Below are 23,500 nucleotides of genomic sequence, written 5' to 3'. Positions count from 1 at the left end.
CCACCGCGTGGTCTCAGGCAGGCTGGTGGCTGCCTGGTGAGGAGCTATGGCCTCGCCATCACTGCTCCACTGACACGCTTCTGCCGGCGCGCCCGCTCAGGCCTCCCCCAGGAGGGCCCTCCTTGTCTGGGGCTGCAAAGGAGGTGCCTGGGGAGGGTCGTGTCCCCTCCAGGGGTGAAGGGTGACGGTGGCCCTCCGGGCATCATGCACGCTGCCAAGACTGGCCCTGGGTGACAAACCCGGGGACTTGGGGGCCTGTGTGTGTGGATGGCTCCTCCCCACTCCCTCTACTCCCGGAACCAGCACAGACACGACCACACTGGTTTGCAACCATTTATTCCTGTGCAGGGCTTTGGTTAGAAAAATAAACGGAAACCAAACAGAATGAATATGAAGCCTGAAGGGAGCCGAATGCCTCCTGTCCCCCCTCCTCCCCCCGCTGCTCAGGGAGGGGCGTCTTCTTGTGCTGGGGGAGGCGCGGCTCCAAGCCAGCAGCTCTTCGTGCCGCACCGCCGCCCTGCCCTAGACCTTCCAGGGGAGCCCCCATCCAGGCCAGGGAGAGGAGGGGGTGGGGCCCCGGTCCCGAGGGTCACAGGCTGGGGGCCCAGGTGAGGGCGAGGAGGCCCAGGGCCAGCGCCAGGCCGAGGGGGGCGCTGGTGAGCAGGGCGCCGGCGGGCGCAGCGCTCTCCAGATTCTCGTTGCACAGGTCGCTCTGGCAGCACAGGGTGGCCGAGGACCCCCTGCTGACTTGGCCCTGCAGGTTGTGCGTGGGCGTGCACGACTCCGCGCAGTCCTTCACCACCAGGTTCCCAGATAGGGGCTCCACTGGGGACGGGTGGGCGAGGTCAGGCCAGGCAGCACCTCCGACCCCCAGGGCCTCCCAAGTACCAGTTCCCAGCTTCCATCGCCACCGTGACCGGACAGTCACCGAGATCACTCCCACCATCCTCCCCAGGGATGATCGTCCAAGCCCTGGGACACCGGGACAGAGCCTTGGAGTGTCCTGCAGGGGCCCCTTTCCCCTCCCCCAGATCACTCACCCTTGGTCACGGTCCTGCAGAATTTTGAGTTGACTGAGCAGGTCTGAGGTTCCTTACAGTTGGTGGAGCTTGTGCATATGTGACAGCGGAGAGCCTGAGCTGGGGGCGAGGGTGTAGGGGTTTCAGCAGGCCCCAGGGAGACCTCCCAGGGAGACAGGGAGGCCTGGGTTTACTGCCGGAAAAGACTCCTCCTGGACAGAGCCCTCTGCCACCCCTGCCCTAGGCCAGTCCCCTCTGAGGCCCCTGGGCCCCGCCAGGGTTCAGATCTTGCACACAGCCTCAGGAGGCAGGAGGTGACAGTCCGTGTCCGCTGGGGCCCTGGCACCCCGCCCAGAGGAGCTGTCCAGCGCCGGGCATCCCTACAGGACCAGTGAGGAGGTGGCCAGTATGTGGTGCACTGAAGACCCTTCCCCAGGGGCATCAGAGGCTCTGGAATTTGCTAACAGTGGCTCACAGGACCTGGCTGCAGTCCCCACCCTGGGGGCTGTCTCCTGGTGGGCAGCCCACGGTGAGGACCTGAGGCTGCGTTGGGGTCCCAGAGGCTGTCAGGTTGGCCATGCTGAGCCTGCGGGAGGGAGGGTGAAGGGTGACCCAGGAAGGCCCTGGGCCCTGGAGAGGGGGATCAGGGGCTGAACCCTGGGTATCTGTCTTTCCCCAGGAGAGGCATCTCAAGACAACTCCCAGCATCGCTCCTTCTCAGAATGTCTGATTCTCAGGGTTGATTCTCTGATTCTGAAATATTAAGTCTGTGATCCCACAAAGTTAAGATGCGGGGTTCACTTTGTTCTAGGGTTCACAACGCCGAGGTTCTCTGTGCCTAGAGGTGAGCAACTCCAGGCTTCCAGGGTCCGGCTCCCCACTGCCCCCAGCCCCCAGCCAGCTCCTCACCTGGCCCAGAAGCCACAGCCAGGGCAACAAGGAACAGCAGGGCTGTCTTCATCTCGGGCGTTCCCGGGAACAGTGGGAGCCCCTCCTCTCCAGAGGCCTTATAGCTGGGACAGGTGCTGGTGGGAGGGAGGAGCGGGGAGCGGCCCCTCCCTGCCTGGCCCACGCCCTCCAGCGAGGCACACCTCTGCCCTGCCAGCTGGAGGGATCCCTGCCCCCGCTCCACCCCCACCCCACCCCACCCCCACCGCGCCGCCTGCCCCTCTCTGGGCTGTGGACAAAGGCCTCAGCTGGCTCTGTAGCCCACCTCCTCTCTCTGTCCTCTGCCCAGCTCTGGTCACTTTGTCTTTGACCTTCCACTTTGTCTCTGACTTCCACCCTCAGATAGGGTCACAGAGTCCCAAGCCTGTGTGGGTGCCCTGGGGGTATCCAGCGCTGTGCTGGGGCCAAGGGGCGTGGTGCAGGAGGGAGGCTCAGGCCCTGCATTCTTGGGCTCCCGGGGGCTCTGGGTTGCTAGGTTGACCCCCAGGGGTCCTGGGGAAAAGACCCTGGGGAAGTGAAGTGTTCACTAAGATGTCTGGACCTGGGGGAGAAGGGGAAAGAGAAGCCCTCGGGGCAGGGACGTGGATGCCAGATGTGCCTGCGGAGAGGTGAGCACCGACTGGGTGAGGGCTGTGAAGTCCAGCGGGACCTGGGGCTTCGGAGGAGGGGCAGGGGCTGGACTGCTGGGGAGGGGGTGGTGTGGAGGCAAAGACGCAACCCCCCATCGTCTCCACCACCCCTGCCTCCCATCTTTCCAGGCCCCAGGACCCCTCCTCACCAAGTGCTCCCTCCGCCATGCTCCAGCCCGGCCCTCCTCCAGCAGCTGCCCGCATCCTGCTTTGTGACAGTTGCTCTCTGTGTCTGCTTTGGTCCTGAAAGGCAGTGTGCTCTTCCAGGCCAGGCCTAGGGCCCCGCCTGGTGCGGGGTTCGGCTGGGGGGTGCCGGGCAGATCCCGCCCCACCCTCTCCCTCTGGCAGTGCTCACAGGAGGGACGCGGGCCTCTGCGCATAGGCTCCCCCTTCCCTTGCCCCTCTCCCCGCAGGTTCCCCTGTCTGCTTGCTGGCCCTGGGACCCCACTACTTCTCCGATGTGCCCGGCAAACCCTGCTGGGAGGTGCGGGTGGGACCCGCAGAGGCAGGCTGTGATGACGCCGAGTGGGGCCGGGGCACTGACGGAGGTCAGCCCGGGGCCGCCGCCAGCAGCCCAACCTGCCGGTGGACACGCCCCTGAGGGTCTGGTGGGGCAGCGCCTGCTGTGGGGATCTGGGCCAGCCTAAGGCTCTTTGGAGCAGAGGCTCAGGCCGGTCAGGTCTGGGCTCCAGACCCCTGGCCTTTCCTCCTGGCAGGCCCCCGGGCAAGCTGGCTCGTGAGCTGGGCCTCACCTCCTCCCTGCCGAGTCAGGGGTGCATATCGTGATGCTGGGGGTCCAAAGAGGTGTGCCCACCCTGAAGCAGTCACTGGACCTGCAGGACCTGCACAATGGTGGAGGGGCGGTGTTGCGGTGCCTTCCAGGATCCTGGGGGGCACAGGGAGGGGGCAGGCAGGAGCCCCCGAGGCAGCCTCGCATCAGCCTCCTGAGCCCGCGAAGGCTGCCTGTCCCGCTGGCTGGTCCCTGGGGCTTGTTTAAGGCAGCTGGGGTGCGGATTGACAAGGCAGGTGACGTGGGGGTCCCTGGGCCCTGATCCAGAGAGAGAAAGTCACCCTGAGATCCGAGGTCTCCCCCGAAGCGGGAGGGAGGATGCCCAGGGGGCCCTGGGAAGCAGGGCACAGGGCTCAGCGACAGGGTGGCAACTGGCAAGGGGTGGCGGATGGCAGGTGGGGAGTGGCGACTACTTGGGACAACGGTCATGGAAGCTGCTGGAAAAACAGGTTTGGGGGATTAGGTTTCCTGTCGGGCCCGGTGGCGCTGCGGGATCCAGGGATGTCGGGCCGACTGGGAGTGGAGGTCTGGGCGTGAGGGCGCTGGGCAGCGGGCTCCCCGCATGTAGGGCTGGAGGGGGCCCTGTACCCCCGATCCACCTCCATGAGGCACCTCAGGCTTTTATGTGACTGTGTGCCCTGGTGGCAGGGCTAGACACTGGAGCAGAGGCGGCAGCTGGTCCTGTTCTGTGGGAAGGAGGCCTTTGCCCCGGCAGGGCCGCCCACAAGGATGTGAGCTGCCTCTCCTGGGGCGTCCTAGCAGAAACATCAACCCCAGATACACTTTACTTGTGGGAGAAAGTGGGTGATTCCAATGACAGGAGCTCTCAGAGAACTGGGAGTTATCAGGACGGTGCAGTCGGGGAGGGCTTCCTGCAGGCAGTGCTCTGGCCACCACGGTCTTAGAGGCCGGGTTCAGGGGACAGAGGAGCCCTGAAACTCGTCCCCTACCAACCCCTTTCACTGGTGAGGAAATAAGGGCCAGAGAGGACCGGGCTGGCACCAGGTCATCCGGGAGTGGGGCAGAAACTGGCACTTGTTTCTGTCACCACTGACCCCTCCTTCCCTCCCCCCTCACGTGCTGGAGAGAGCAGCTGCTTTCCAGAACCCGAGCCCTCCTATCAGCCTGGGTCCCTAGACCTGACTGTACCAGCAGGCGTGACGCCCAGGAGAGGCCTTGGAGGGAATACTACCCACTACGCCCACCCGCTAGCCCTGCCTGCTCCCTGAACTCAGCTGTCCAGGAAGCCAGACGCCAAGACAAGCCCGGGCCTCTGCCTGCAGCTGAGGTTCTCCTGCCCGGGCCCTCTCCCTGTACCTGGCCTTCCTGCCCTCTCCCGCTGGTCTCAGCCTGGGCATGGGCGAGGGGCCAGGGCCACTGGGCTTACGCAGAGCAGGAGTGTGGCCCAGAGAGGGAAGCGCCCCGCTCAGCGTGGCACAGCAGCCGCCCCAGGCCTGCCCCGGGCTGAGGGCGGGCGCCTCCAAACCTCAGGCCAGGACAGGCTTCTTCAGCTCAGGTCACCATAAGGGCAGCCCCGGCCCCGGCTACACCCCCAAACTTCCCTCCACCTCAAGGCGCCCCATTCACCTCCTTCTTCATTCCTTCAACAGAGTTTTAGAAGGACTCAGCTCGTGCCAGGCACAGAGGGTGTAACAGAGACTGAGCGAGGAGAGACAGGGCCCAGGCTTCAGGGCCCCCCGACTAGCTGGGGAGATGTCGAGAGGGTGGACATGTGATGCTGTGTGTGTACCCGACGTGAGCATGCTGATCAGGGAGGCCGAGGGACCCAGGGGGGCTCTCCCCGGGGTGGAGTGGGGAAGGGCATCCCGGAGAGGGAGCCAGGGTCTGGCTCAGGGGCCGTGCGTGGCCTTGGGGGCCATGCTCCCTTTCTGTCTCTCTCTTCTTCCCCAGCTGGAGTGAGGTGACTTCCCCTGAGTCAGGCAGCGGAGCGATGCAGGGTCTCCCTTGGGCCTGCTCTGTTCCTGTAAGTCACACACATGCATGCATACAGGGCCGCAGCTGACATACAGAGGGTAGGGCCTTGCCCAGGGTCACCCAGTCAGTGAGTGGGAGCCAGAGCTGGGCCTGGCCCCCCAGCCTGGGGCTCTAACCCTCACCCAGGCCTCTCCACTCCTCCCTCCTGGTGCAGGAGAGTTGCCTTTACACCCAGGGCCGCAGGCCTAGATGTGGGTCTCTCTCACCAACTGCCCAGGGCCTGACATGGCCCCATCCATCCTAGATCATGGGACCCTGGCCACCAGCTGCCCTTCTCCAGAGACACCTTCTCCCCATCGCTGGGTGAGGCTTCTGGATGCAGTTAATATCCTTGGGCTGGGCTGGGGGCTGGGGTCCAAGGCCGGCTCTGCCCCTCTGCGCTGGCCTCTCATACATGCGGGGCCCTTCTTTCCTGCTCTGCCAGGCCGAAAATCCAGGGAGTAGCCACGTGGGCAGCGCTTCCCTGCCTCGAAGCACAGCCTGTCGCCAGGAGTGGCTGGGCAGGAGCCCTAGGGCCAAGAGAGACCAACCCCCCTGAGAGAGGCCTCACAGGACCCCTGCTCACAGCAGCTCCGAGGACCAGCACAGGGCACCTCTCCACGGAGCCCCACGTGGGCCCTGACTGTCAGCTTCTCTGGCTGTGTCCCTGAGAGAACACTGGGACTTGGGGATCTGGGCGATGAGGGCGAAGTCCTCAGGTGTGGGCTGCGTCCTTCCGTGAAGGCATGGGTATAGGTTCTGGGGTAGTGACCTCGGGGCCCTTCTCACTTTCCACCCTCACTTCTCTGCCCTCACTTGCTCCCGACACCTACCCACCCATCCACCCATCTATCCATCATTCATGCATGCATCCGTCCACCTATCCGTCCACCCATCCATTATCCATCCATCCATCCTCCCCATCCGTCTAGCCACTCATCTACCTAGCCATCCATGTATCCACCCATCCTATTATCCATGCATTCATCCATCTTCCATCCGTCTATCAATCTATCCATCTGTCCATCCATCCATTCATCCATCCACCATCTACCCATCTACTCATTCCACTTACACGTCCTCTAGGAAATAATTACAATGATGTTTCTCTATCTCCTCTCTCCTCTTCCCTTTCTCATTTACACACACACCTACCCCTGACAAGAGAAAACAGTAATTCTCAAAGACCACGGAGTGAAACCTGGTGGGGCTCGGAGAGCCTTAGGTCTGCAGGTGGTTGGCAGGCAGCTCTGGAACTTGCAACACCTGACATGCAGACACTCCGTTTTTATTTAAGATTATGTTAACTGGGGAGGAGAAGGGGGCTTTGGGAGGACATCACTGATCGTAACCCTTAAGAGGGGAATAAATATCTAATATAAATCATGCGCTCCGTGTCTGTCCGTCTTTGGCACTAGTACCTCTTACACAGGGCAGTGTAAATTCCTTTCCTTGGCAAACCTCCACCCCTGTCACTTTGTCCCCTGCCCCTTGGGAACAGGAAATGACCCCTTTTTGGGTGCTGCCACTCTTTAAGCCCCACTAAAACATGGCCAGGACAACCAAGAATTTTTAAAAAAAAGGTTTTTTGGAAACAGCTGATGAAACTGTGGAATTGGGACTATGTGTTGGGGAAGTCTTCAGTCTGCAGTGAGACCCCGATTTCAGACGTGGACAGCCTCTCTGCAGACCCTGCATTTTGCAGACATGGTTCCCGGGCACAGGGCAATGGGAGCCAGCAGGGTGGCATCTGCAGCAGCCACATGGCCTGGGGGCTAGTGGCACTCTGTCCTCACGGGGCCGGTGTCTGCTCCTCCAGGCCTCAGGCGGCTGCTGAGCTTGGGGTCTGGAACAGCCCAGCTCCAACGCTCTCTGCTCAGCTTGGTGGCCTCAGGGACCCGGCTCTGGCACCAGTCCCGGTCCAGGGGTTTGCATATTGTTGCAGCCCACTCTGGGTGTGGGGACAGCCCCCAGGCAGGGAGGTGGGTCCCAATCTGGGCCTGCCAGGAGCTCATGACTACAATCCCAGGGGCTCAGGGGATCAGAGGGTTTGTGCCGTCATAACTTGGGGACGTTACGTAAGAAGGGAGCAGGGGCGGCCCCCCTGGCTGGAGGGAAGGTGACTCACAGAGGCCCAGGAGCCCCGGGGATGGGCCCAGAGCAGAGGAAGCAGCTTGACTGCGAAGCCCGGGGCACACGGAGGGCCTGGTGCTCCAGGACCCCTGCTGGCTGGCGGTCTGGGCTTCTAACCCAGAAGACTGCAGAGCCACCCCTGCTGCCAAGCCGTCTGAGCTCCAGCTGCCTCCCTGCCCTCCGACCCCACCCCCTGTTATTCAGGGATTTCAGAAATAACAGGTCGCAGCCTGAGCCTTCCACGGACGGCCCCACCCCCGCGCCCCCCGAGTGCTCCTCCCTAAATCAGCAGCAGCAGCAGGGGCTCCAGGGTCAGAGCCAGCCTCCCTGCCCCGCTGCCCCCGAGCCCTGCTCTGCTGGCGCGTCGGGTGCCCACCCCCAGGCTTCCTGCCAGGCGTCCTCTTGAAGTCCCTCCAGCCCTTCCCTACCTCCGGGCCTTTGCACCTACCGTCCGGCTGCCTGCCCGTGGTCAGGATCACAGCCACAACCTCGCCCTCTGAGAGGCCGGTGAGCCCTGCAGCACCCGACCTCCTCCAGAGCCCCCGTCACAACTTGCGGGCCCACCTTTGCTTGTCGGTTTGCGGGCTACGGCCCCCAGGTCTGCTGTGTCACCGTGGTGTCTCAGTGCCCACGTGATCTCTGAGTGTCTGTTGATTTAATGACTGGGGGGCATCTGTAGGTGGGCGTGGAGAGAACTCAGGCTTGGGTGCAGACCACCACTCCGCCACCAGGAGCCGGGGGACCAGGCAAGGGTCCGGAAGGCTCTTCGTGCCTCAGTTTGCTAATCTGTAGTGAGGGAGAGTGAGCGTCTTCATCTGGAAACAGCCCCCTTGCCCCACCCCTACTTCTGAACACAGAAGCCCTTGGAGGAGGCGGCCATGAGTTGTCATGTGGCGTCCAACGTGGTTCTCCGTTGGGACTTGTAGGGGTGGGGCCTGCCCCAGAGGGAAGGTTGGTCAGACAAGAGAGGCAAGAAAGGAAATTTCCACTTTCCTTAAGAGAAGAAACCCCAGGCTTCTAAGGCTGGGTGGGGTGGTCCAACCCTGGGCTCCACCTTTGCTGCTGGGACGGCTGCCCCATACGTGCCCCATAACCACCTCTTCCTGGGCCTCGAGGCCTGGCTGTGCTGGGGGCTGGGAGGGCCCCCGAGGGAATCCTGACACCCTTATTTCAAGGCAGGCCACCCTCAGCCTATCTTGTCCCCGAAACAGCCCAAGGTGCAGACAGTGGGCCGAAGTCGCACAAGAGGGCAGGCCCCTCCCACTGGCTTGAAACCTCCGCTGCCCTGTACTTCTCGGGACCGCTGTGCTCCCCGACGGAACGGCCACCACCGCCCTGTCACAGGAGCAGGGGACCAACAGTGGCCGGGCACACAGGCCCTGGGGCCAGAGAGGTGGCTGGCGGGAACAGGAAGGGCCTTCCTCCCTCTGGGGCAGGTAGACGGGCTCATGAGGAAGGGCCCTGGGCAGACGTGTGGAGGAGCAAACCTGGAGAGCTGGGGGCCTTGGGCCCTGGGAGGAGACTCAGAGCTCCGGGCGCCTGGCGTGCCCCGATCGGGGATGTAGGACGGGCAGGGGTGGGCACAGAGCTGACCACCCATGCTGGGGGACACTGAGACTCCGAGGGGCTCCCCGGGGGGCGCCGTGTCAGCCCCCAACTTGGGATTTGCTGAAAGCATGTTTCTGCCTCTCTGGCCAAGGGGGTTCGGGACAGAAGTTGGCTTCTTAGAGAAGAGGACATTGCTGCATCCCCACCTGAGCATGTGCCTTGTTGAGGACGCCCCCCATAAAGTGCCACCTGCCCCTCCAGGTGCCCCCTGCCCTTGGTCCTTGGGTCCAAGCCCCAAGACTGAGGACTAGAAAACTCACCAGACCCCACGTCTCAGACTGAGCTCAGAGCAGCCCTGCAGCTTTAATCCTTCTCTCTCAACATCCTGGGGGGTCGCCTCTGGGGGAGGTAGGGCCACCTCCCAGTCCCTATGCCCCCCGCAGTGGGCAGCCAGGGTACCGTGGGAAAGGTCTGCCTTCACCTGGCAGGGGCTGGCAGGGGTGCCAGTGGCCTTCCAGAGGCTCCGTCCCTCCCCGATTTCAGCACCCTGAGCCCCGGAGGCAGGCAGGAAGGAGGCCCCCTGGGTCTGTGATGCATGAACGCTCTAGCTGACCAGTGGACGGGAAGGTGGGAGAGCGAGGGGAAGAGGGGCCAATGGTGGACGAACGAGCATCCGTGTGGGCACGGGAGTGGCCGGTGGGGCGCATGGAAAGCCCAACCCTCAGATCTGCCTCTGCCTGCGCGGGAGGCGGCTGGAGGGACCTGATGGCCACGGAGCACAGGGGTCCTGGGAGGCAGGACCTCTCGGAGCCCCAGGGGAAGCCCCTGAAGTGGGATGGAGGGTGCTGGGGAGAATCGAGGTGCCCATCCCACTCCGGGATGGTCAGGGGACCCCAGGAGCCCTGGAGAGGGCTGAGGGTGTTCCCGCATCGGTGGCTCCCTGAGGGAGGGGGGCTGGTGTGGCCTGGGGGGAGCAGGGAGGAGTGACAGGGAGACAAGGGCTCTTCCTGCCAGCGCTGGGGTTTGTGGGGGGATGCGTGGGCTGCAGATGGACCCCGTGCAGCCTGAGTCCAGGCTGAGAGGGGTCAGGCGAGAGCCAGGGCCGGCCCATGGCGGGTGGGCTCACCGGGCTGCCTGGAGCAGCGCCCACAGCGGGCTGGCCGAGGCGCTGAGCCCCAGGGTGCCATGGCCGCCCATCAGACCCACGGCCGCGCTGCTGTTGCGCTGGCTGCGCTGACAGCAGGAGACGGAGGGGGCCAGGCCGTCCGAGGACACGGTGCTGCTGGGGCACGTCGGGGCGCAGGACCTCATGACCAGGATGCCTCTGGGGCTGGCTGTGGAGAGAGGGCCAGGGCCCGTGGGTGCCTGCTCCGTGCGCACCCACCCAGCCAGCCCGTGGGGAAGTCCTGCCGCCTGGGGCCGTGGGCACTGCAGGCACAGCCCCTCTCTGGGCTCCGGGATCTCACGTGTGAGTGTCCCAAAGAGCCTTCCGCTGTGTGCGCAGGTGAGTCTGGGGAGACCGGGCGCCCCCGTGACACCTGGGGTCAGGGAGTGACACGGTGACTCTCCACGCCCAGGCTGTCTTCCCCTCCCTCTGGCACATGTGGGGGCACTTCTCTGCTCTGGGTTTCAGGCTCCAGAGGGAATGCCAGGCCCTGTCCTCACCCCGTCCCCTTCTGGGACTGCAAAGCCCTAGGAAGTGGTGGGTATGGGATTAGAAGGACACCGGGCAGGCTGCACAGTTGCCTTTAGAGCTTCACAACCCTACGGGGAAGGGAAAGTGCTAGCAGGGAGCAGGGGCCCCTGGGGAGTGAGTAGGGCGCTCGGGTAAGACGCCTTCCCCCGTGGGCACTGGCTCGGCCTCCATACCTGCACGACAGGGCCGCTAAGCAGGGCTCCTGAGATGCCGCTGTCGGCAGCTCAGAGCCCAGTGGTGCTGGGTCAGCGTGAGTTGCTTCCCCCAACCTGTCCTGTGCAGAGCGCGCTGGAGCCTGTGAGCCTGACCGAAGGGGACTCCTGTTCGCAGCTGGCCCAGAAACCAGAGGACTAGAGGGTCTATCTCAAGGCACCTCTATGTCCTTGTCTGGAGAAGGTGGGTAATAAGAGGGCCAACTTCTGTGGTTGTTTGGGGTTAAACGGATTCATTCATGAGTGGTGTTGACAGCAGGCTGAATAAACGTCACTTTTGGGTTGGCGTAGTTAGGAGCAATGTTTAGGGTGGTGCCATCAGAGCCACCAGTGCAGGAAGGACATTGCCCTCTAAGGCCTTGGCCAAGCAGAGGGACAGAGCTGCCAGCTCCTGGTGGATCGAAGCTGTGCCCTGACCAGGAGTGTCACAGGCCAATGTGACCATTTGAGGGGCCTCGAGCAAAGGCCAACTTGCCCAGGTGGGCAGCAGTCCCCTACCAGGAGGCCACATTTGTGGACATATCCGCTGGGGCAGTGTCAGGCCGGACACCGGATGGGGGCATTTCTTTACCTCTTACCCCAGCAGTGGATTCTGCAATTAACATGATGATTAGTCACTGCTCTGCTCAGTTATTTAAATAGGGAGCTGTGTTTTTGTGGATAGAACATAATAGGGGCATTCTTGGAGAAACCCAGCAGGACCTTGGGGGCCCTCCCGGGTACAATGCCCTTCATGTCCTCTCTTCTTGTTGGCCTTCCTAGAGTTCCAAAGAGCAGACTCAAGCAGCTAATGATTAGGATGACAGAGCCACAGGACTCCTTGTTCCTCTGGAAAGGACACAGATGACAATCTGATGCATATCTCTGAGCTGTTCTATGGAAACTAAGGCCCCCACCCAGTGGAAGATGGTAGCTACATGCTGACCACAAGCACTAGACCCCAGATGAGCTGGAACCAGAAAGTCAAGGTTCCAGAAAATCCCCCAGTTAGGTACTTCACCACCAACCAATGGAGAAATGTCCACGAGCTGATCACCCCCCCTGCAACCCTCATCCCTAATGTTGCCTTTAAAATCCCTTCCCTGAAAGCCTTTGGGGAGTTCAGGGCTTTTGAGCACGAGCTGCCCACTCTCCTTGCTTGGCACCCTGCAAATAAATGCTGTACTTTCCTTCATCACAACCCAGTGTGAGTAGACTGGCTTTGCTGCGTGTCAGGTGAGCAGACCTGAGTTCTGTTTGGTAACAGTGGTAGCAGTGACTAACCCGTTTCTGAGTACTACTGAGAAGACACAGCAGGTGCTGGTGACACCGCCCAGTGTGGGCACGTCTTCCCTGGAAGGCTCTGAGCTCCAGCTTCCTGGCCTGAGAAATGGGATATTAGGCCAGGGCTGTTGGAGGATTGACTGAGAAGATGGACTCATACCTTGGGCCTGGCGCCCAGCAGGGGCTGGCTCTTTGCTGTGAGGACCTCCGAGGGGCTGTGGTCCCAGACCCCTCCTCACCGGATCCACAGAAGCCAAGGTTCAAAGATCACCCCGTCCCCCAGGACTGCCCAGCTACCATCCCCATGGTCAGATGAGAAAACTGAGGCTTGGGGAGGCACCATGACCTACTGGAGGCACTTTGGGGGGGATGGGGGGGCGCAGAGGAGTGACCGCCCCACCACTGCCCAGGCTGAGTTGGCCAGAGGGCTCTTGTCCCTCCACTCGCTGTCCCAGGCCCCCCAGTGCCCCCCATCTGCATGGGTCTGCCAGCACCCTCCTTCTCAGTGGGGCCTCACTGCTCCCTCCCCACTTGTCAGCCCGGGGGACCCCCTGACCACATGGTCAGGTTGGGTCTGACTGCTGCCCCTGGAGGGGACACTCAGGGAGTGCCGCTGGGTCAGACAGGTGGATGGACAGACAGATGGGCAGTGAGGGGCAAGTGGGAGGTGGGGTGAAGGCGGAGACAGCAGGCCTGGGCAAGGCCCCGCCCCAGGGAGGGAACTGCAGCCCTCAGGGTGTCTGGTCCTGCCCAGGGTGAGAGAGCTGAGGCCCTGGGTGTGAAGGGCGACCTGGTGGGGGTGGTCCTGGGCGTGCTGGGGATCGCCGGGGAGAAGCAGTGCCCCCTTGGTCCCTCTCACTTTGAGACTTACTGTTTCCTAGCCACTTCCCCCCAGTAAGCCCCTCGAGGACAGGGACCTTGTGGTCCCTGCCTTGTACCAGGGCCAAAGCCAGGGGCGCACAGTAGGTGCTCAGGGGCCATCTGCCAGGTGGCTGAGGGAGGAGCAGCTCCTGGCTGTGGCCCCTGCAGCTGGGGCTCTGCCAGAAGGGGGGCTTGTCCCCTAGCCTCTGAGAAAGTGACATGCTAGTGCCTCTGGGCAGGGTCTTTCTCTGCCTGACAGACAGCAGAGGGTCCAGGAGGCACTGGAGGGGCCCTCTGCTCCCGCACGGTGTCCCTGGGCTGAAAGGAGGCTGATGGCCAGCTGGGTGGTGGGGAGACCCCCGCATGGGTCCCAGCCCTGCCGTGCACTCGTGGGGGCTCTGGCCATCCGCTGTGCCCCCCCCTGTAATGAGTCCCGGCTGCTAGGGCCTCTGTCACCATCGGGATTGACAAGGGGCTGTGGCCCAGAGGATGGGTCCCTGGTGAGGCTGCTGGGCTGCCCTGTGCGTGGCAGAGCCCCTGCTTCCTGTGGGGAGCCTGGGGGACACGGCTGGGGCCTCTGCAGACGTGAGCCCAACGGTGGCAGCACCCTGCAAGGGGAGAGGGCTCCTCGTTCCCTCGCAGAAACAGACAAAGCTGCCCGGCCGGCCTCCCCTGGACCTCACGCAGCGCCCATAACTGACCGTCACCACATCACGCCTCTTCTCTCTGAGGGGCAGCAGCTTCCGGGGCCCCCTTCATTTCAGGCCCCCACCCTATCCCTGCCACCCCTTCCAGGCCAACCATTCCTGCCGCACAGACGCCCACCAGGTAACTTCCCGGGGCCCACCGGCACCCTGACCTGCCTGTCGCTGTCACCAGCAGGCCCTACTCGAGAGCTTGGGCCCCGGTTCAGCCCGCGGCTGCTCAGACCCTAAGAGGGGATCCCGGGAGGTTGGAGGAGGGAGGGGCCTGCCCTGGGGGTGTGGGGGGAGCCTGGAGAAGGCAGGGTCCGGGTGTGGTTGGGCAGGGCAGGCCGGGGCCCCAGCACAGTGCGAGGTGCCCGGGTCAGGGGTCCTGCCACCCATGATGTGAGGTAGGGAGCCCGGGAGAGGCACCCCGGCCAGGCTGCCGACCGAGGCCCGGCGTCCCAGGCGTCACTCTCCTTCCGTGCCCACGTCTTGCAGAATCCGTGGACCACCTGCTCCCTCCATCCCAAGTATTTCACATGGACTCACTCAAACCGGGAAGCCCATGCTGGGGCCTTGCTGTGACAATGTTGTTGGGTTGCTGAAGGAGTGTCTCTTAACCGACCCTTGTATGGACACGTGAGTAACACAAGCAAGGACGGGTAGTCCCTGCCCCCTACAGCCCCGGGGTGGGCCCCACTGCGGGGTTCCTGCTGGAGGGCGTGGTGTCCCCGAGGGTCTGGGTGGGCCGAGGAGAGTCCGGCGGGCTTGCGGGGGCCACGGGGTGGTGTGGGACTCACCGGCGTGCATAATCACACGGCACTTGTCGGGCGGGGCACACTCCGCCAGCGGCTCGCAGGGCTCGCGGCCACAGCGCTGCAGGGCCTGGGCTGGGAGGAAAGGAAGCACAGGCCCGTGGTCAGTCTGGGCTGGGGGCTCGGGCAGTCACTGGGGTGGGCGGCCTGGGGGCCTGGGCCTGGGGCTACACTGAGCGCCTCCTCTTCCTCCCCCCTGCCCCTGGAGGTGCTCCTGGTCCCCTGGGACAGGCCGAGGGGCTCAGGATCTGGTGGCAGGGACTGATGCGCTCCGCTGGCCCCGTGTGTGTGAGTGCCCGTCTGGCAGCAGGAGTGCGGGTATAGGCGGTGGGTGGAGGTCTGCAGGCTCCCCCGGGACAGAGGCGATCTGGGCCCTCCTTCTCACTGCCCCTGTCCCTCTCTGGGCCGCAGTGTCCTTACCTACAAGATGGGGCTCCAGGCTCAGGACTGCTGCCTGCACACAGTAGGTGCTAAGGGTTGTTTACTAACAGGAAGGAAAGGCCTTGCCCCTCAGTGCCTGGGGCCTGCTGGTGCACCCCACCCCAGGCCGATCGATGGCGAGTCTGCAGCAAAAGGTCCGGTCCTGGCTCGCCCCTGAATGCTGAGCAGGCGGCCCTAGGTCCCACGACAGGGAGACCGTCCAAGGGTGGCCGCCCGAGGTACAGCGTGTAACCCCGAGTGTGCGGGAGCAGAGTGTGCAACGGACACTCTGTGGGCACTTGGCCGAGAGGGACCGCGGTCTTAACAGAGGGTGGGGGCCGTCTGGGAAAGCTCCCTGGAGTGGGTGGCCCTGGAACTGGGCCTGGACAGATGAATGGATTTTTACTTGTCATCTGGGGAAAGAACCCTCGGGCAGAAGGTGCAGCCTGGAGGAGGCCAGGCCTGCGGGGACCAGGCTGCGAGGACCCAGGAGCTGCGACAGGGCAAGTGGGCAGGTGGGAAAGCTAGGAGCCCCTTACGTGGGGTATGGGGTTGTGCTGTAGGAAAGGGCGCCTCTCTGCCAGGGCTTGGGATAGGGGGCTGTGAGGGCCCCGGGCGGGGTGCCCCGTGGGGTGTCCTTGCCCACATGGGTCAACTGATGTCAAAGCTATTTCCCCCTATGGGGAGGGTTGGGGCGCTTGTGGCTGGACCATGGGCAAGCAGGAGGTCAAGCTCAGACCTCCAGAGCCCCCGCCCCGGGCTCGGAGGCCGTACTTCCCAGGTCAGGCTTCTGGAACTCACCAAGAAGAATAGGCCTCTGTGTCTGAGGGTGACCCTTGGCCACTCCTAGTCCTCTGTGTGCAGCTAAGTCCTGGGTGCTGGTGGGGTGGGGAGACACTCCTAGGTTCCCTTGACCAAGAACCTTATTGTGCCTCAGTTTCCCCCACAGGGGTCCAGATAGGCCCTACGTCCTCGGGCCGTGCTGAGCATTAATGGGTTAATGCTCCATAGGTCCCTGTGCTGTCCCAGTGTCAGCCTCCCAGGAGCGCTAAGCCCTGGAGGACAGAGGCGTCCCAAGCCCGCCCGCCCCCTCCCCTGCTCCCACAGCTGGACCCGGGGCACAGGCGGTGGGGCGCCTGCCCAGCGCTGGCTCTCTCTTCCCGCTCCTCACCTCTGCACCAGGCTCTCTTTTGAGAAGCGACCCTGCCCACTGCCCGGTCCACAGAACCGGCCTCACACCCTTGCCCGAAAGTCCCCTCCATCTATCTTTCCGGCCCCCCCAATCTGGGACTGATCCCCAAGGTGCCTCGTTCCCCTCTGCCCTCTACCCCGCGGGTCCTTCCCTGGACAGCTGGCTGCTCCCCATCAACCCTCGCCCCCCAGCCACGCTCAGGGAAGCCACAGATGGGGCTAATTATCCCCGGATGATAATCATTCAGCTGATAATCACGGGCTGTACCACCCACTCCTCAGGCCCCATTTCCGGTGTCCTTAAAAGCAGCAGGCGCTGGTGTTCAAGGTCATAAAGCCAGGTCATCAGGCAGGGGCAGAACTGGGACTGAAGGGGGGTGACCGATTCCTTCCCCTGGTTTTAGCACCGCAGTCCCACCTCCCAGAAATCCCAGGAAGACAGGACAATTGGTTACCTTGGCTGGAGCCCAGGTCCCCCTGCCTAGCCCAGAGCTCTGCCGCCTCGGACCGCTCACCAGCGCCCTTCACCCCACAGGAGGCGGATATGCCAGAAACTGTGCCCAAAGGGACACCAAGGTCTCCGTGTCTGGCTGGTCAGGGCCTCTCCCCCCAGTCCCTGCAGCCCCCCATCCAGGCTAAGGCCGCAGACCCTCAGACCGCAGCCAGCCCTACCCGGCACCTCCCACCCCGGTCAGCGTCCCTTACTCAGGTCAGTGCACGGCGCAGCCGGAAGCAGAAACACCAGGAGTGGCCTCATCGTGGGGCATCTGCCAGCTGGGACTGGGGACACAGGACACCGCCTGTGGCCCCCACAGCCGACACCGGGGGCCTTCATACGGCTGGCTTCCTGGCCAGGCAGACCTAGTAATTTAGCCGGAGATGAGCTTGGGCCGGCCAGGCCAGCCTGACTCGTGACTCCTGGGCCTCCCCTCGCCCTGCCCCCCAGGGGCCCCAGGGGCTCTCAGAAGGTCTCCTAATCCTCTCTGCCTGTCCCTCTGTGCTGAGCCATCGGCCTCTCTGTCTCTGCAGTTATCACGAGGCCCCAGGTTGAGCTGCGAAGAAGGAAGGCAGCACGGGCATGGTGTCTGTGGGTGACAACCCGCTCTGGGAGTCTTAGGGACAGGGCCCTGCCCTGGGGTCTGGTCTGGGGGTCACAGCTCTGCCCTGGGGTCTGGGGGGACACGGCCCCCCCCAGAGCTCTTCTGAGTAGGCATAGCCATCTCCCCTGGGCCTCTCTCTTGGGCCAGGGCTGGCAGGGAGGCATTTTAACGGGGCAACTGAGGCACCACAGGCTGAAAGCTGGCTTCGGACCGGCCGGTCGATCCAGAGCACGCGCGCAGATCACCTGGGCCCAGCGAAACGCTGCTTCTGACTCGGAGCGCCGGGCGGGACCTGAGCCTGCATTTCCAGCGAGCTCCTAGCGTGCGGGTGCTGCTGGTCTGTGGGCCCAACTGACCAGGGACAAGCGGAGCCAGGGGCGTCCCCCGGCGTCCCACTGGGAGCTGCTCTGCGACCCATCAGGCCTCCAGGCCAGGCTTGAGGGACCGTGGGTGACAAGGGTGCCCTGGGGGGTGCAGCAAATGGCCTACTCACACGGGGCTGCCCCCACTTAGTGTCTTGGGGTGGGAGCTCACATCTCCTGGGGTCTCTCCTCCACCCCTCCCGGGGCTGCCGGCCCCTCTCTCCTGGCGGCTACCGTCCCCTCCCCAGCGACTACAGCCGCCCTTCCGGAGGCAACTCTGGCTGGGCCACCGTCTGCTGAGAGCCCTCGGCCCCCGCTCTCTGAGTGACTCTGCCCTCACATCCGCCTCCAGGGTGGACCCACACATACCTCCGGCGCTCCCTCGCCCAGGCCTGGCCGGCGCCCACGGCCCTCTCCCCACCTTCCCCTCCCCGGCAGAATCACCTCTGTCTAGAACGCTGTCAGACGCCCCGCCCTGGCCTGTGTCCTAGAGGTGCCCGCCTGGAGCCTGCACCCTTCCCCAGGACCCCTGTGGGGGGACCGCTCCTCCACCCGCCCGCAGAGGATGGGCCGAGCTGCTGGGTGCTCGTCCCCAGGCCCAGGCGTGGCGCAGGGCGGCTGGAGGTGGGGGTGGGAGGCGGAGCTGGCGCACAGGCTGGGCCCACAGGCACGCAGCACCGGCCTTGCAGCGCAGGGCAGCCCAGGTCTCGGGCTGGGGCCAGCCGCGCTCTGTGCAGCCAAGGAGCCGGCAACCTAGAGTCGCACTAGATGGTCCAGTTTTTGTCTGTTTGTTTGTTTGGGTTTTTGTTTTTTCCACGCCATGCAGCACGTGGGATCTTAGTTCCCCGACCAGGGATTGAACCCGCCCCCCCTGCATTGGAAGCACAGAGTCTTAACCACTGGACTGCCAGGGAAGTTCCTGTCCAGTTTGTTTCGATGGTATATTTGTCAATAATATTTTAGTTTAACTCTTTTAAAGCTTCTTTTAGAACTGTCATATTTTTGGCTATATGGTATGTGGGCTCCCATTTGCCCCAGGCCCCAAAAGATAAGGGTGGGCAGGGAACCAAAGTTCTGATCACTTCCCCTAAAATTGTGCACGTCTGTGTACTGAGATGGGACGGACACGGGCCAAGCAATCCTGGTGTCCACTCCATCCACTCCGTCCACACCGCCCACTCCGCCCACACCGTCCACTCCATCCACACTACCCACCCCACCCACACCATTCACTCCATTCTACTCCTCCCACTCCATCATCCCTCCGAGCTTGGTGACCTCCTGCGCCCATGGCCCATGGCAGTGGCCAGGCCTTGCCCACCAGCCCCTGGCTTCCCTGGCCTGAAGCCCAGCCTTGCCTGGAGCTGTCCTGAGATACGGACTGGACTCTGAAGCCTGGGTGCCTTTCCAGACTCCACCGCAGCCCTCAGCCCAGGCCTGAGGAAGTTCTTTGATCTTGCTTCGAGGGGCATGTGGCTGGGAAGGGCAAGATGGAGCCCAGACTGGTGCTGTGAGAGTTTTGTTTGGAGCACCAGGCAGTGGGCCGGCCCTAGACCCAGCGCAGAGGCCAGCAGGCGGAGGCCAGGCCTCGGGTCTGTGGGTGCAGCAGACAGGCTGTGGGAGGGAGAGAGCACCGGGGGCTCTGGGCTCCCCCTGCTCCGGGTGTTGCTGATTTCTACTCCATAACCCCTTGGTCCTGGGGTGCAGGGACGAGGGGCTGAATGTGAGGGATTGGGGGACCCGCATTCAGTGATCGGTCGGGTAACACACGGGAGCCCTGCGCGCAGCCTGGAGAAGGTGGGCTGCATGTGAAGTAGGGGCGACGAGGGGCGGGGCTTGAAAGAAGAGGAGCCAGTGCAGCGCAATAGGCAAGAGGGCGGGTTCCCGAAGCTCTCCCACGGGCAAAGTCGGCTGGATCTCACCCAGGGGCACAGCATTTCTCAGCCTGAGGTCTATATTCCCGGGGATCTGTAAGAGCTTTTGTTCCCCTGATAGGGCAGTGTGGGAGATACTGAACGTAAGGACTCTCAAAGGGCCTTTCGCAGCAAAGATTCTGCAGTCCTGTGCGGCAGGGGCCTGAGAGGGCCCAGCTGTCTGCAGAGACGCTCTCAGGGAAGCGGGGGATCCTCCGCACCAGGAGGGCAGAGGTTGCCCTGGCCTGGCGATGGGCAGAGAAATGCGTCCCAAGTAGCAGCCTGCCCAGGGGCTGGGGGCGGGGGTGGAGCCGCCCCTCATTAAACTAACCAGGCATTTGAAACTCACTCTTTTACGAGCTGGACATTCTCCAATTAAGGCCCAGGCTCCCACCCCAGGTCACAATGAACGCATGGCCTCCTAAGCCTGGCATTGGCCTCCACTCCCCAGAGTGGCTGAGAGGAGACATGGAGCTCCCTGCCCCACAGGTGTGCAGGGCAGGCGAGAAAACTAAGATCCCAGTGAGGCCCTGGACTGGACACCTGCCCAGAGGAGCTCGATCCCACCCTCTGGGAAAAGACCTTGACCCCAGTTATGAACCCCAGGACCGCCACATGAGCAAGAGGCTGAGTCCTGCTCCTGCCTCCCCCTTCCTCCCTCCCCTCCCTGCTTCTGACCCTTCCTCCCGCCCTGTGCTGGGGACAGAGTGGTGGGGACCCAGGATGTGAACTCAGGCCCCACGCTGTCAGGCAGGTCTGGAAAAGGGATGTTCCCATGCCTATTTCACCAAGGGGGCTCCAGAGCCCTGATCCTGGTCACATTCTGAGCCCCGATCCTGGTCTCACTCTGAGCCCTGACCCTGGTCCCACTCTGAGCCCTGACCCTGGTCACACTCTGAGCCCCGATCCTGGTCACATTCTGAGCCCCGATCCTGGTCCCACTCTGAGCCTGGGCTTTGGTCACATGCTGAGCCTTAGTCCTGGCCATAAAGAATGGAAGCTGTTCTAGTCTTAGGACCCATGACCAGAGTGTTGGGGAAGGAAAGAAAGGCTGGTTTGCTCACGGGCACAGGGTGCCTCGCAAAGGGCTTAAGCAGCCACTGGAGAGCTCAGGCTGGTGGGACTCCGAGTGTCCTGAGTAGAAGGCTTGGTGTCCTGAGTTGCTCTGGCACCTGCCCTCGGCCAGTCTCCCCTCTTCCTTCCCTTCCTGCTCACGCAGAGCCTGGCCCCTACCCCCGGCACTGCAGCCTTCTGTTCCCTGCAGCAAGGAGAATACCAGCTCCTCCATACCCATCCTGAAGGACCCAGTCTCGGGGTGGGGGTCTCTGAGGGTCCACCTGGCCCAGGAGTGTCCCAGCGAGCCCCTCCTTGAGCCTCCCTGGCTCCTTCAGAGGAGGGACAGAGAGAGAGGTGGAGGATGGGGATAATTCACTCTGGGTCCCCGGGTGGGCGGGCTGCTCCTGTTCGGGCTGGTCTGGGCAGCGAGGACCCACGATGCAGGGGCGCCCGTGCTCCTGAGCATGGGCAGCTGGTATTTTCCAGGAGCGAGAAGGTGGCAAACTGGATAAACAAGGGAGTCCCAGCAGCCAGCATCCGGCAGGGCACACCTGGGACAGCCCGGCACACCCTCCTTGCAGGTTGGGGCTGAGCCACGTTGTCGGGGGGGGGGTGGCACTGCCGGCTCCCCAGTGAGGGGCACTAGCGATGGGCCAGGAAGGGTGAATAGGAGCTCACCAGCCAGAGCAGGGGCCAAGGTGAACAGGTACACCATCTCAGGGGATGTCCGCGTGGGAGAGGCTCCCTCTCTGAGATGGTGCCCTTGGGTTCTGTTCCAGCAACACGTCACGGAAACTTCGGCGCACCCTGAGCAGAGCCGTTATCCTGTTTAATGCGGTGCCAAGGGACAGCCATGTCACGGGCACAGCTCCTGCCCTCCAGTGTCCATCTCCCTCTAGCACCCTCTGCTGGCAAAGCAGGAGTGTGGCAGGCAGCGTTGCTGCCAGAAGCTGGGCACAGAGGGTGGGTGTGGACCTGAGCCCATTTCACCACCAGCACCCTGTGAAAATTAATGAAGGGAAAGTCACTAAAGTGGAGTCGGGATGCCAGAAGAGGGCGCTCTCATGCACCTACCCCTCAAGGTCAATACAGATCCCAACAGGAAGAGACCTACCTTGCATCTCTGGCAGGAAGTGACACTAAGACCAGCAGGAGGAAGGAAGATTTTTCTCCCCGCCCGACAACAGCCCAGCCAATGAAAAGCCACCACTCCGTCAACTCCCAGTTTCCTCCAAGGGACTCTGTTTATAACAGCCCCTCCCAGCTCCCCTTCTCCTCTGCAAAAGAGTCTCCTCTTCTTTGCTTTACCAGACTTGCATACAGTTCACCACAGCTGCATTCTTTGCAAATTCCAAATTGCAGTCCTTTGCTATTCCAGAATAAACACGTTTTGCTGGTAGAATAACTGGCTGTTATACTGTTTCAGGTGAGCAACCCCCGCCCGTGGCCGAGACCACGCGCCCCTCAGGGCTCTTTCAAACCTCGCTCCAGCCCAGGACTGGAAGACGCCTCTAATGGGCAGCCTGGGCCTGGCCCAGCGCGCACTCCCTCCCGCCTCCCTGCGCCGTGGAGAGGTCTGGCTGCTCCTACGCCCTCCTGTTACCCTCCTAGGGCTCCAGAGAGCGAAGCCACCGGTAGGGGCTGGAGCAGGGTGGTTCCAGGGCCACACTCCCCACCTGGACGAGGAAGCAGGGCTCAGTGGAGGCTACGCTTGCTCGGGCAGTGGAGCTTTCTCTGCCAGGTTCAGACCTCGAGTTCGTGCCCCTTGCCAGGTGGGGAAGGGTCTTGAACAGGCACTGAAGTGGCTGCGTGGGCACAGGATTGCCGCCCATCTTTCCCCAGCTTGGAGGATGCCAGCAGGGATGGTTTTGAAGGAGAACCTTGTGTCCCCAATGCTGCCCTGAGGTTCTCCATCCCCAAAGTTCAGGCACCCTCTTGGCTGGTGAGGGAAAAGCCGGGTTGCTGGTCTGTGGGCAGGGACCCAGGCCTCAAGGGCCCGTCTCCTCCCCATACTCCACCCCACGCTGTTTATACCACCACTGGGTCCCCTCTGCCTGCCCGTGCCTGCAGTGCCCAGCTTGGAGCCTGCCACCTGGAGGGCCTGTGTCGCTGTAGGGCAGGTGGCTCCTGCAGGACCGTGCCCGGGCCTGGAGAAGTCAGCTGGCCTCCTGGAGGCTGGAACGCCCCGAGGGCAGCACCACCTTGCTGGTTCTGCTGCAGAGGCCTGGCCGGTGGGCAGGCTGGGCCTTGGCATCTTGGCCACCAGGACCCTGGCAGATGTCCTCAGTCTGCAAACGGGAGACAGGTGAGGCAGGACTGGTTGAGTTGGAGACAGTGAGGGCCCCTATGCACTGATCTTTTTCATTTATTCACTCATCCACAAATGTTTACGTACCTCCTCATGCTGGGCGCTGTGTCCAGCACTGGCTCACGCTGGCCTCGGCTGGATTGGAAAGAACAGTGGCTCCACAGGAAGGGGGCCCTGGGCGTGAGAAGAGTGAAGGGAACAGTCTCTGCACGCGCTTCCCACAGTCCCAGGGAGCGGAGAAGACCTTTCCGGGAGGTCCTCAGGCGGGGGCGGCGGGCCAGTAGTTCAGACACCTGACTGTAGCCTCTGGCCTCCAGCAGTGAGAGCTTAGGCAAGCCGCCTGCTTCACTCTCCGCCTTACCATGGGCCCCGGTGTGGCCAGCCCTGGAAGGCACCTATGCAGACGCCGCCGTAGGCCTGGCCGCCTCGCGCCTGTGTCCCGTTCCCGGCAGCGGCGCTGCACTTCCTGGCCTGGATCCCATTTCCCCCCAGCAAGGTAGGGAATCGATACCCCCCTCGGTCCCTGAGGCCCCAGCACTGACAACTGGGGTCGGGGAGTCCGTACCCGCACTTCCT

General features: G+C 63.2%; 1 protein-coding gene across 1 annotated transcript; it reads right to left on the bottom strand.

Annotated features, from left to right (window-relative positions):
- Positions 1–534: 534 nt before the first annotated feature.
- On the bottom strand, positions 535–2,056 carry LY6D (lymphocyte antigen 6 family member D). The gene is made up of 3 exons (XM_082363241.1): positions 1,929–2,056; positions 1,041–1,139; positions 535–825 (listed from the first exon to the last, which is right to left on the bottom strand). Exons 1-3 carry the CDS (start codon positions 1,978–1,980, stop codon positions 590–592), a joined length of 387 nt encoding a protein of 128 aa, XP_082219367.1. The 5' UTR covers positions 1,981–2,056; the 3' UTR covers positions 535–589.
- Between the last annotated feature and the right edge of the window lie 21,444 nt (positions 2,057–23,500).

Source organism: Balaenoptera borealis (assembly GCF_965194805.1).
Source record: "Balaenoptera borealis genome assembly, chromosome: 17".
In the NCBI taxonomy this organism is placed as follows: Eukaryota; Metazoa; Chordata; class Mammalia; order Artiodactyla; family Balaenopteridae; genus Balaenoptera; species Balaenoptera borealis.
This window is presented reverse-complemented; position numbering and strand designations above follow the sequence as displayed.

Bases quoted from the DNA above. Each gene is read 5' to 3' on its own strand.
- LY6D (XM_082363241.1), bottom strand. From the start codon at position 1,980: ATGAAGACAGCCCTGCTGTTCCTTGTTGCCCTGGCTGTGGCTTCTGGG. The intron at 1,140-1,928 runs GTGAGGAGCTGG...CCTCGCCCCCAG, and splicing joins GGCTGTGGCTTCTGGGCCAG to CTCAGGCTCTCCGCTGTCAC. The intron at 826-1,040 runs GTGAGTGATCTG...ACCCGTCCCCAG, and splicing joins CTGCAGGACCGTGACCAAGG to TGGAGCCCCTATCTGGGAAC.